Source organism: Oenanthe melanoleuca, chromosome 9 (genome assembly GCF_029582105.1).
Source record: "Oenanthe melanoleuca isolate GR-GAL-2019-014 chromosome 9, OMel1.0, whole genome shotgun sequence".
In the NCBI taxonomy this organism is placed as follows: Eukaryota; Metazoa; Chordata; class Aves; order Passeriformes; family Muscicapidae; genus Oenanthe; species Oenanthe melanoleuca.
In genome coordinates this window covers 13861651-13875094 of record NC_079343.1, presented here as the reverse complement: position 1 = coordinate 13875094, position 13444 = coordinate 13861651, and the positions used below count along the sequence as shown (strand labels likewise).

The 13444-nt window shown below is 43.0% G+C and overlaps 2 protein-coding genes across 2 annotated transcripts in view; both read right to left on the bottom strand.

The window, feature by feature from the left end:
* Window positions 1–13444, bottom strand: part of GFM1 (G elongation factor mitochondrial 1) — a 151698-nt gene that overhangs the window by 45000 nt on the left and 93254 nt on the right. The gene's annotated exons all lie outside the window — the stretch shown is intronic.
* The window catches only part of RSRC1 (arginine and serine rich coiled-coil 1), a 103491-nt gene that overhangs the window by 3710 nt on the left and 86337 nt on the right, over window positions 1–13444 (bottom strand). The window contains exon 9 of the mRNA XM_056499134.1: window positions 2075–2181. Within this exon, the coding sequence (XP_056355109.1) occupies window positions 2075–2181 (107 nt within the window). The remainder of the gene's footprint in view (window positions 1–2074; window positions 2182–13444) is intronic.

Here is a 13444-nt window from a genome sequence, read left to right as displayed (position 1 = left end):
AAAACTTAAAATAAAAAATATTATAACCCATCCTTGAAAGGATGCTCATGGAAAGATTTCTCAGCATCCTCAGCAGGACAAAGGATATGAATTGACAAAAAAAAAAAAAACAAAATTAAAAAAAAAAAAAAAAAAAAAATCCCAAGCCCTGCAAGAGCTGGTGGCCAAAATTCAGGGAAATTCTGGGACGTGGATGTGTCCTGCTGGGTTTCTGGAAAGCTGATTAAAAACCAAACTGCTTCTTGCCAGGGAATAAATACAGAATCATCTCCACTCTAATTACAAAGTCAATATCTGATTACTTTGGGATTTTAATTCTTCTCCTAAAAAAAAGTCTGGGAGTGATTTCCTTAAATTCTGCCCCATTTAAATTCCCTGAGCCCATCAGGGAGCCCCTGGTGGGAATTCAGTGGATTTAAGGTGGGCAGAGCTCGTCCAGAGATGGAAAATCCTCAACAGTGCAGCCCCCACCTGCCTGTGAGGGGATAGTGCAGCAAGAAGGGGATGGAAATGTCACTTTTTGGGAGGAAAATGTCACTTTTTGAAATGAAAATGTACCTTTTTTGAAATGAAAATATCCTTTTTTTTTTTAAATCAAAATGTCCATTTTTGAAAGGAAAATGCACCTTTTTTTTTTTTTTTTTTTTTTTTTTTTTAAATGAAATGTCCCTTTTGGAAATGAAAATGTACCTTTTTGGAAATTAAAATATCCTTTTTTATTTTTTTTTAATGAAAATGTCCCTTTTTGGAAATGAACAGTTTCCTTTTTGGAGATGAAATTTTACCTTTTTGGAGATGAAATTTTACCTTTTTGGAGATGAAGTTTTCCCTTTTTGGAAATGAAGTTTTACCTTTTTGGAGATGAAGTTTTCCCTTTTTGGAGATGAAAATTTCCCTTTTTTTAAAATGAAGTTTTCCCTTTTTGGAAATGAAGTTTTACCTTTTTGGAGATGAAGTTTTCCCTTTTTGGAGATTAAATTTTACATTTTTGGACATGAAGTTTTCCCTTTTTGGAGATGGAATTTTCCCTTTTTGGAGATGGAATTTTACCTTTTTGGAGATGAAGTTTTACCTTTTTGGAGATGAAAATTTCCCTTTTTTTTAAATGAAATTTTCCTTTTTGGAGGTGAAATTTTACCTTTTTGGAGATGAAATTTTACCTTTTTGGAGATGAAATTTTACCTTTTTGTAAATGAAAATATCCTTTTTTTTAAATGAAAATTTCCCTTTTTGGAGATGAAGCTTTCCCTTTTTGGAGCTGAAGTTTTCCCTTTTTGGAGATGAAATTTTCCCTTTTTGGAGGTGAAATTTCCCTTTTTGGAGATGGAATTTTCCCTTTTTGGAGGTGAAATTTCCCTTTTTGGAGATGAAAATTTCCCTTTTTGGAGGTGAAATTTCCCTTTTTGGAGATGGAATTTTCCCTTTTTGGAGATGAAGTTTTCCCTTTTTGGAGATGAAGTTTTCCCTTTTTGGAGGTGAAATTTCCCTTTTTGGAGATGAAGTTTTCCCTTTTTGGAGATGAAATTTTACCTTTTTGGAGATGAAGTTTTCCCTTTTTGGAGATGAAGTTTTCCCTTTTTGGAGATGAAGTTTTCCCTTTTTGGAGGTGAAATTTCCCTTTTTGGAGATGAAGTTTTCCCTTTTTGGAGATGAAATTTTACCTTTTTGGAGATGAAGTTTTCCCTTTTTGGAGGTGGAATTTTCCCTTTTTGGAGATGAAGTTTTCCCTTTTTGGAGATGAAAATTTCCCTTTTCGGAGTTAAATTTTACATTTTTGGAGGTGAAATTTTACATTTTTGGAGATTAAATTTTCCCTTTTTGGAGGTGAAATTTCCCTTTTTGGAGATGAAGTTTTACCTTTTTGGAGGTGAAATTTCCCTTTTTGGAGATGAAGTTTTACCTTTTTGGAGATGGAATTTTCCCTTTTTGGAGGTGAAATTTCCCTTTTTGGAGATGAAGTTTTACCTTTTTGGAGATGGAATTTTCCCTTTTTGGAGATGGAATTTTACCTTTTTGGAGATTAAATTTTACCTTTTTGGAGATGAAATTTCCCTTTTTGGAGATGAAGTTTTACCTTTTTTCCCTCCTTGCTGGAGCGGAAGCTCTGCGGCACGAAGGCGTCGCTCTCGATGGCCTCGATTTCCTTCACTCTCCTCACCTGGTCCAGGAGGGTGGCCTGGTCTGCACAGGGCAGGGGACAGTGACAGGGTTTATTTATTCATTTATGGGATTGATTGATGGGATTGATTGATGGGATTTATTTATAAGATTTATTTATGGGATTTTTTTATGGGATTAGTGAAATCCTCCAGCCAGGACCTGCCCCAGCCACGCCTGGAGGGGATTTTGGGACACAAAAATGCCCCAAATGTTCTTTGACAAGGGAAAACTGAGTAAAAATAACACCAGGGAAGGTGGGAACATTCCCAATGCTCCCTGAGGATTTGTGGGGTAAATGGAGAGGGGAAGGATCCAGGGACACCTGCCAGGACCTAAAGGGCTCCAGGAGAGCTCAGAGATCTTCCAGGACCTAAAGGGCTCCAGGAGAGCTGGGGAGGGACTGGGGACAGGGATGGAGGGACAGGACACAGGGAATGGAGAAGGGCAGGGCTGGATGGGATTTTGGGATTCAGGAATTCCCAGATTTGCTGTGGATCCCTGGCAGTGTCCCTGCCCTGCCCCTGGGTGGGATTTAAGGTCCTTCCATCCCAAACCATTCCATAATTCTAATCTGACAAGAGCTGCACCACAGCAAAGTCCATCAATTTTTTGGGGGGGATTTGGAAGGAAAAAAAAAAGGAATTTTCTACATTTAAACTTGTGTTTGCAAGTCCTGCTGCCTCGGTGCTGCAATCCTTAAAACAGATTGCCAAGGATTTTTTGGGATAAATCAAATACCCCAATGCCTGCTGGGGAGAGGAAATCAGAATTCACTGAGGGTTTGGATAAACCTGGTCTGAGGGTAAATAAGGGATCCTGATTAAAGAAGAAAGGGATGGAAAGGCAGGAGAAGCAGATTTCAAACCCACAGAATCCCACCCAGATCCTGCACAGAGTGATGGGAATGACAAATCAGGAAAGGGCAGAAATGCCTCAGTGCTGCCAATGACATCAGTGACATTAGGAGGGAAATGGAGCCCATTAGTGCAGGGGGGTCTGACAAACACATTATTGGGAGATAAAACGACTTCCAGCTGTTGTTTGTCAGCTGTCAGGGCCAGGGATTTGTATTTCATAGGAAAATCAAAAATAATGGAGTCAGAAAGCTCCGAGGCTTCAGACAAAAAAAAAAAATAATAAAAAAAAAATCAATACTAACTCAGTGCATGGTGAGTCCTTTTACCCTGTCAGGGTGGGAAACAAGGAACTAAATCTTGGATTAGAGCTGGGTTTAATAAAAAGGTGATTCCAGCAGCAGGAACAATTTCCAGCCCTGTCACCTTGGCAGGGGGAGCTTCCCAGTTTAACTGGGATCATCACATCCTGCAGGGATAATCCAAATTCTCTATTTCCATCCATTGAGCTGGAAATTCCTGTGGAATTTATCAGCAATAATCTGGAATGTCACCTGAGAACTTCTTCTGAAACCCTACACACACAATAATTAGAAACAGCAGAGAATCAGCTAAAAGTAAAACCAGAAAATTCTATGATTCTACAAATCAGGTGAAAAAAAAACTTCCCTGTGAGCTCAGCCCAAAATATTCTCTTTTTTTTTTTTTTTTCTTAAAGACAAAATTTATTCCTCTAAGAGTTTTAAAATCACTGAAATAGAAGCATTAAATGACCAATAACATCTTGTGAATGATCCATTAAGCAAAAACATGTTTTAAATATTTCTTGGATAATCTTTGAGTGCAAATTTTTATGGATTCATTGCTTATCCATAATCCTGACCATGAACATGAACTTAAAGAGATTTTTTCAAGCAGGCCTAACTCCAGAATCAAAGCAATGACAATAAACCTCAAATATTCCCCAGAATCTGGTTTTTTTCCTATTTTACTAATTAGATTTAAGGGGTTAATTTAATTTTAAAATATAACACATTTTACACAAAAACCTTTGAAATACAGAAAAAAGCTGCTATTTTTTCTTGCTCTTTTGAGTTGAGGATTAAAAGAAACACCCCCAGATCCCAGACTAAACAAACAGCTACAGCAGAAAATATTTCCCCTTTGATCCCATTTTATTTGGGGCTATTGGAAGTGATATTTTTATCCAGCTGTGTGTTTTCCAACAGAACTGGGTTTTCACACATCCCATGGTTTTTAATTGATCCCAGTTTGACTCAAGCTGCACAAACTGACAAATGAAAGAAAAACCAAGTTTTCCCTGGATAACTTGAAGTGATGACACAAAAAGCTGTGGGAAATCCTGGATCCTGCACTAAGCAGAAGGGAAAAGGAGGAAAAATCTGGAAAAAATGGAGCTCTGGTTTTCAGGGAATGCTCCTGCCTCAAACCCTTTCTGTCTGGGAGGATCAGCTGTCCCAAACCTGATCCCACAGGGTCCTGATCCCCTTCCCAGCCCCAGGGCTGGAATTCCACTGGGAGCTGCCTGGAAATCCTTCCTGGAGATCATCCCTGGAAATCCTCCCTGAAAAACCATCCCTGGAGATCATCCCTAGAAATCATCCCTGAAAAACCATCCCTGGAAATCACCCCTGGAAATCTTCCCTGAAATACCAACCCTGGAAATCACCCCTGGAAATCATCCCTAGGGATCATTCCTGGAAATCACCCCTGGAAATCTTCCCTGAAATACCAACCCTGGAGATCATCCCTGGAAAACCATCCCTGCGGATGATCCCTGGAAACCATCCCTGGAAATCATCCCTAGAAAACCTCCCTGGAGATCCTCTCTAGAAAAAATCCCTGGAGATCATCCCTGGGGATCATTCCTGGAAATCTTCCTTGGAGATTCCCCCTGGAAAACTTCCCTGAAAGATCAACCCTGGAGATAATCCCTAGAAATCCTCCCTGGAAATCATCTCTGGAGATCATCCCTGGAAATTATCCCTGGAGATCCCTCCTAGAAATCTTCCCTGGAGATCCCCCTGGAAAATCTCCCTGAAAGACCAACCCTAGAGATCATCCCTGGAAATCCTCCCTGGAGATCCTCCCTAGAAAAACTCCCTGGGGATCATTCCTGGGAATCTCCCCTGGAAATCCTCCCTGGAGCCCCAGCAGCCGCTCCAGAGGTGAGACCTCCCAAACACCGGAGCAAACCGAGGGAATCAGCCCAGGAATTCCCAGTCCCGCACTCTGGGCTCGGCATTCCCGGCACTCCCGGCCCCGCTGCCCTGCCCAGCGGGAGCGGGGCTGTCCCGGGACATTTCCCGGGAGATTTCCCGGGATCTCCCGCAGCTGATCCCGCCGTTAGAGGGAGGCACCGCCTCACTCATCAGCGCTGGAGCCGCGGGGCCGAGCCCGAGGATGCTGCGAGCGCAGCACCCTGCCAGGACCCATCCATCCATCCTGCCAGGACCCATCCATCCATCCTGCCAGGACCCATCTATCCATCCTGCCAGGACCCATCCATCCTGCCAGGACCCATCTATCCATCCTGCTAGAACCCATCTATCCATCCTGCCAGGACCCACCCATCCTGCCAGGACCCATCTATCCATCCTGCCAGAACCCATCTATCCCTGCCAGGACCCACCCATCCATCCTGCCAGGACCCACCCATCCATCCTGCCAGGACCCACCCATCCATCCTGCCAGGACCCATCTATCCCTGCCAGGACCCACCCATCCATCCCTGCCAGGACCCACCTATCCATCCTGCCAGGACCCATCTATCCATCCTGCCAGAACCCATCCATCCTGCCAGGACCCACCCATCCATCCTGCCAGGACCCACCCATCCATCCTGCCAGGACCCATCTATCCATCCTGCCAGGACCCACCCATCCATCCTGCCAGGACCCACCCATCCATCCTGCCAGGACCCACCCATCTATCCCTGCCAGGACCCATCTATCCATCCTGCCAGGACCCATCCATCCATCCATCATCCATCCATCCATCATCCATCCATCCATCCATCATCCATCCATCATCCATCCATCCATCATCCATCCATCCATCATCCATCCATCATCCATCCATCATCCATCCATCCATCATCCACCATCCATCCATCCATCATCCATCCATCCTCCATCATCCATCCATCCATCATCCATCCATCATCCATCCATCATCCATCCATCCATCATCCATCCATCCATCATCCATCCATCATCCATCCATCCATCCATCCATCATCCATCCATCCATCATCTATCCATCCATCCATCATCCATCCATCCATCATCCATCCATCATCCATCCATCCATCATCCATCCATCATCCATCCATCCATCCATCATCTATCCATCCATCCATCCATCATCCATCCATCCATCATCTATCCATCCATCCATCCATCATCCATCCATCATCCATCATCCATCATCCATCATCCATCATCTATCCATCCATCCATCATCCATCCATCATCCATCATCCATCCATCCACCATCCATCATCCATCATCCATCCATCCATCATCCATCCATCATCCATCCATCCACCATCCATCATCCATCATCCATCCATCATCCATCCATCCATCCATCCATCCATCATCCATCCATCATCCATCCATCATCCATCCATCATCCATCCATCCATCCATCCATCATCCATCCATCATCCATCCATCCATCATCTATCCATCCATCATCCATCATCCATCCATCCATCCATCCATCATCCATCCATCCATCCATCCATCCACCCATCATCCATCCATCATCCATCCATCCCTTCCAGGACCCATCCCAGATTTCGGGATCCAGGACAATGTTCCCCATTCCCATTTCCCATTCCTGAGCTCCTCACTCTTTCCCATCTGTTGGCATTTCCAGGGAAGGAACTTTTCAAACTCCAAAACCAGAAACTGGGCAGAGAAATCTTTGCCTGTTCATTTCTCTGCTCCCAACTCCACTGCCAGCACTTGAAAAATACAATTAAATTTAGTAAATGAGCAAGCTGGGAGTACCCCTGTAATTATTTACACAGGATTTACAGCTGAAAAATGCAAATTAATGAGAAAAACTTTCTCCAGGCTTGTTTTAAAATCCTGTCAAAGTGAGGTTACCATTAAAATGTATTAAAAAATCACATTTTGTGAACACTGTGGTACCTACTGGAGAGAATACTACAGAGAGTACCTAAGTTTGCACTTTTTTATACATTATAGTGATAATAACCTCATTTTTATAGGATTTTAAACAAGTCTGGACACTAAAAAACCTGGGAAATTAGGAATAAACCACAGCAGAAAACAGGAGGGGAAAGTTCAGCAAGCGAGTTGTGAATTTAAGAACCTTAAACTGAAGAAAACACAGTTTAAAGAACTCTGAATTTAAGAACTTGGAATTTAAGAAGCTGAAATTTCTGCCTGCAGGTCTCCTTCAGCACTGCCCTCCTCACAGCCCTGCTTGCTCCTGCACCCCCTTTTTGGGGTAGTTTTGGGGCTTTTTGGAGTTATTTTTGGGGCTTTTTTGGGGTATTTTTTGGAGTTTTTTGGGGTATTTTTGGGGCTTTTGGGGGGTACTTTTGGGGGTTTTTTGGGGTATTTTTTTGGAGTTTTTTGGGGTATTTTTGGGGGTTTTTTGAGGTATTTTTGGGGTTTTTGGGGGTATTTTGGGGGCTTTTTTGGGGGGTTTTTTGGAGTTTTTTGGGGGGTTTTGGTGTTTTTTGGTGTTTTTTTGGGGGTTTTTGGGGTGCTTTTGAGCCCAGCCAGCAGAGGGGTGGGGACAGCCCCGGCTCAGTAAATTTTCTGGATCTGTGGCCAGCCCAGGTTTGTCACTGCCCTGCTCCTTCCTGGGCACACAGGGCCAGGGCTGTAATTCAATGCTCAATTTACCCTTGTCTCAGTGGAGATTTCTCCCCGCTAATTGATAGAAATTAAGCCATTAATCAAGGCACCAGCCATCATTCAACCCGGGGAAGATGAATCCAAACTTTCATCATAACCACCTTCCCCATTTTAGTGTTCATTAGCATTAATTTTTAATGCAATTATGCTCTTCTTTTACGCTGAGCTCATAAATTACTGCTCTTTTGTTGCTCGCTGGCCTTGTAAAATCCAAGGTAATGCTTTGTGCTCTGATCCTAAAGGCAATTACTGCCTGCTCCTGTCTTTTCCACAGCCCCATTCCAAATAACCTCTGTGCTGGGGGTGCAGGCTCACCAGTGGGGATCCCACAGCACAGCAATCTGTCCACACAGGCAGGGCAAGAATTCCTGATTTTGCTGCTGGATCCAACAGCAGAGAAATGTCAGGAAAATGGGATTGAGCAATGGACACAGGGGGAGAATTGGTCCAGCTTTTCCAGGGATCACTTTGTGTTGTCACTTCAAAAGGTGCTGCTGGCAGGTGCCCAGTGCTCCTTCCTCCCCTGGCAGTGTGTGCTGACCTGTCTTGGGTTGATGCCACCAGAAATGTGAATTCTGTTTCCCCATAAATCCATATTTATTTTTCCCCATACACCCCTATTTATTTTCCTCATATGCCCCAATTTATTTCCCATACATCCCCTATTTATATTCCCCATACACCCCTGTTTATTTCCCATACACCCCTATTTATCTTCCCCATATACCCCTGTTTATTTTCCCCATACACCCCTATTTATCTTCCCCATATACCCCTGTTTATTTCCCATACACCCCTATTTATCTTCCCCATATACCCCTGTTTATTTTCCCCATACACCCCTATTTATTCCCCATACACCCATATTTCTTTTCCTCATACACCCCATTTATTTTTCCCATACATCCCTGTTTATTTCCCATACATCCATGTTCATTTTCTCCATACATCCCTGTTTATTTCCCAGAAATCCATGTTCATTTTCTCCATACATCCCTGTTTATTTCCCATATATCCATGTTCATTTTCCCTACACATCCCTGTTTATTTCCTAGAAATCCATGTTCATTTTCCCCATACATCCCTATTAATTTTCCCCATATACACCTGTTTATTTCCCATATATCCATGTTTATTTTCCCCACACACCCCTATTTTCCCCATAAGCCCCTGTTTATTTCCCATACACCCCTGTTTATTTGCCCTTTAGAAACAGCTTTTCAATTCACAGCTATAAATTTGTGTTTCAACTGACTGAAGTCCAATAACCAATTCCATGATGGTTTTTACAACCCCATTCCCTTAAGTGACTTCTCCTTTAGCACAAATAAATGCCATGGAGATGACAGGGAAACACACAACATTAATGAAGTACAGAAATCTCATTTCTTTCCCATCTTGAAATTTGAAGACTATTTCAAGACTTTGAATTTGTAAAAATAAATTATAAATTTCTCTGTTCGGGAGATCATGAATTTTTCTGTTTCACTTGTAGAACAGTAAAACTTTAATGACACCAAGCTGTGATTGCTAAAATAAAATCACTCAAATATCAGCTTCAAATATACTTTGATATTTTTAAAGATTCATGGGATGGTTTGGGTGGGAAAAAACTTAAAGACCATTTAATTCCCACCCCTGCCATGGCAGGGACACCTCCCACAGGCTGCTCCAAATCCCAATGTCCAACCTTGGGCACTCCAGGGATCCAGAGGCAGCCACAGCAAATCTGGGAATTCCTAATTCCCAAAATCCCACCCATCCCTGCCTGTGGCAGTGGGAATTCATTCCCTGTGTCCTGTCCCTCCATCCCTGTCCCCAGTCCCTCCCCAGCTCCCCTGGAGCCCCCTCAGGTCCTGGCAGGTCTCTGAGCTCTCCCTGGATCCTTCTCCTCTCCAGGGGAGCATTCCCAGATTTCCCAGCCTGCACTTTGGGATCAGGGGCTCTTCAGGGAAGCAAAAGAGGCAAGTCTGGAATACAAAGGGACAGGAGGGGATGGGCAGGCACAAAGCAGGGTGAAATTTAAGGAAGTGATTATTAATTACAGCAGCTTTAATAAAAAGCCAGGAATTGATTCCTGCAGCAGCCATTATCCATGGGGGGCACCCATCAATTCCCAACTCCCTTTCCCTCAGCTCTGGACACACAAAGACCCCAAATTCCAGTTCCCCTTCCCCTCTCTCATCATCATCACGTGGCTGCTCCTCCTGACAAGCCACACTCTGCACCAAAACTTGGCATTTTTGATTTTCCCCTTGATCCGTTCCTGCCCCCTTTTCAATCCCAGCCCAGCAATCTAGAGATGAAACAGAGATAAAAGGAGATGACAGTGTGTGCCAGGTGCTGGAGCAGCCCCCTGGGAGCAGCAGCTCAGCACCAGGTGTTGGTGTCAGCTCGTGAAGTGACACTGGCACACCAGGGACACCCAGGGCGGGGCTCCCAACCTGCAAAAATCAGCAACACTGGAAATTCCAGCTTGGAGGAGGCTGAAAAAATAATCTGTGTCTTCATAGAAATGTATTATCCACCTATGGAATGACTGACTGCCAAAATCCATCTTTTCTATTCTGCTGTATTTTAGAACTTCTCTTCCTGCTTTTCTGATTGATCCCCAGCTCCTCCCCCCCACACGTGGCCCTGCCATGATCTATTTAAAACTCAATATTTAAAAATATTATTATTCGTGATAGATTAAGAGAAACGAGCCCAAAACCTCTCCAATATCATCCAACGTGTTCCAATTTTTCCTTTGCTTTTTTTTTTTTCCATTTCTTCTCTTGTCCACTTCACCTATTTGGAATTTGGCTGGAGTAAAAAACCAGTTTGGTGGCAAAATCCCCTTGGGATTTTGTCACTTTTCAGGCAGACCCAAATTATTAAATAATTTGGGGGGGTTAAACAGATTGAGTTTGGTCTTTGCCACCACAATGAACTGCAGAAAATTTACTGAAGATAAACGAGGAGCTCAGGCAGTAACTGATGAACTTAAGGGCATCCCAATCTAGGGCTGAGTAAAGCACTTTAACTTATTACAGACTGACCTCACCCCAGCAAATCTTCTCCTGGCACGTGCAAGCTGTGGTTTAATATCCATTACACCCAGGGAAAGGCTTTTAACTCCCTCCAGAGGAAGTGGGAAGGGAAATCAGTGGGTTGGGTTGGACTCACGATCCCTGTGGGTCTCTGCCAGCTCAGGATATTCTGTGGTGGCCATGGATGAGATTCTTCATGTGAGAACTCCTGGCCAGCAGGTTAAAGTTGAGTATTTTTAAAAGAACTGAAAGTTTTAATTTGGGTTTATAGAATTTATAATGAAGGGATTTTCTAAAAGTTGAATATTTAAGGTTTCTAAGTTCCATGACATCTCCATCAGTCAAAATCACAGAACCATGGAATGGTTTGGTGGGACCTGAAGAATTTCAGAGTGACCCCAGAGCACAGAGAGCTCAGTAAAGCCCAGGAATGCCCCTCAGGGATGGGGTTCATTCCCTGCTCAATTCCAGCTCCCTCCCAGGCACATCCCTCCCTCATTTCCAAGCCCATTCCCAAATGATATTTCCCAAGCATGTGCCACACGACTCGTTCATATAAATGGAACAAATTCAAGTGTCTGCACAGATTTCCCCTTGCATCTGCAGCCCTGGTTCCTCTCCCTCACACAGAATTATCTCCCTCAGAGGTTGACCTCAGGATATTGGATTCTGCCACGGGGCTCTGCGGGACCAAACCCACGGGAAACACTTAATCAGCCCTTCCTCTGCAGGGGGGAAAAATCAACTTGGAATTTGCCCTGATGAAAAATCAATAAAGCATTAATTGCTTGGCTTATCACTAATTGCTTGGCATGGAGGGGATGGAGCGGGGAGCAGGTTCCAGGACAGGAGAGGAGTTTGAGGGATCAGTAACCACAAAAGGGAAAGGTTCTGGGAGTGATAATTGAATCTACTCGTGCTGATTTGCTGCCAAATTTATTTCCCATGAGTATATCAAAATGTAGGAGTGTTTACTGGGGGGGGGGGGCAGAATGAATCAATTCAGCAGCTGGCACTGGAAATGCAAATTCTGGGATAAAGGGATTGGGAAATGTAAATTCTGGGATAAAGCAACCAGGAAATGCAGATTGCAGGATAAAGCAACCAGGAAATGCAAATTCTGGATAAAGGCACCAGGAAATGTAAATTCTGGGATAAAGGTATTGGGAAATGCGAATTCTGGGATAAAGCAACCAGGAAATGCAAATTCTGGGATAAAGCAACCAGGAAATGCAAATTTCAGGGTAAAGGCACAAGGAAATGTAGATTCCAGGATAAAGGCACAAGGAAATGTAAATTCTGGAATAAAGGCAGCAGGAAATGCAAATTCCAGGATAAAGGCATCAGGAAATGCAAATTTCAGGAAAAAGGAACAAGGAAATGCAAATTTCAGGATAAAGACACTGGGAAATGCAAATTTCAGGTTAAAAGAACCAGGAAATGCAAATTCCAGGATAAAGGCACTGGGAAATGCAAATTTCAGGTTAAAAGAACCAGGAAATGCAAATTTCAGTATAAAGGCACTGGGAAAATGCCCATCCCATCCACCTATGGAATGATTGACTGCCAAAATCCATCTTTTCTATTCTGCTGTATTTTAGAACTTCTCTTCCTGCTTTTCTGATTGATCCCCAGCTCCTCCCCCCCACATGTGGCCCTGCCATGATCTATTTAAAACTCAATATTTTATTTTAAAATATTATTATTTGTGGTAGATTAAGAGAAACAAGCCCCAAACCTCCCCAATATCATCCAACGTGTTCCAATTTTTCCTTTTTTTTTTTTTTTCCCATTTTTCCTCTTTTCCACCTCTTTGGAATTTGGCTGGAGTAAAAACCCAGTTTGGTGGCAAAATCCCCTTGGGATTTTGTCACTTTTCAGGCAGTCTCAAAGCAAGTAAACAAAAACCAAACTCTGCAAATACTCCTGGAAAAACAGTGGGTTTTTTTTTGCTAATAGCCCTAATTTCATGCAGAAAATTAGCATAGCTCCAATGGAAGTGCAAATGTAATCAAACTGAAAAATTCAAATGAGGCAGGGGGCAGCTTTTTTCTTTCTTTGCTTTTTAGTCACTTAAAAAAAAAAAAAAAAAAAAAAAAAAATCAGCATTTTGCTGTGTGTCCTTCACCAGGCTGGAGGGACTGTGGTAATTAAAACATTTAAACCAGCACAAGCCCCCAGTCTCTAATCTGGAGCTGGGGTCAGCTGTCTGTAAATTCTAATTTGTCCTCAATTTTTTATTCATGCTGGGGAAATGCTGCATATTTAACAGGAAACCAGCAGGAAGGGGCAGCGCTGGCCTGGCAGGTCAAATAATTTGATTTCTGAGCAGATTACATGGAACATCCAAGGTCTAATCTCACACCTGATTTGGCAATAAAATGGCAATAAAAGGAATGTTAAGACAGCCTTGCTGTGGGGTGGGCAATAACCAGTTTTTATGAGTTGGGAAAGGATTGGTTTATTTGTAGAATTA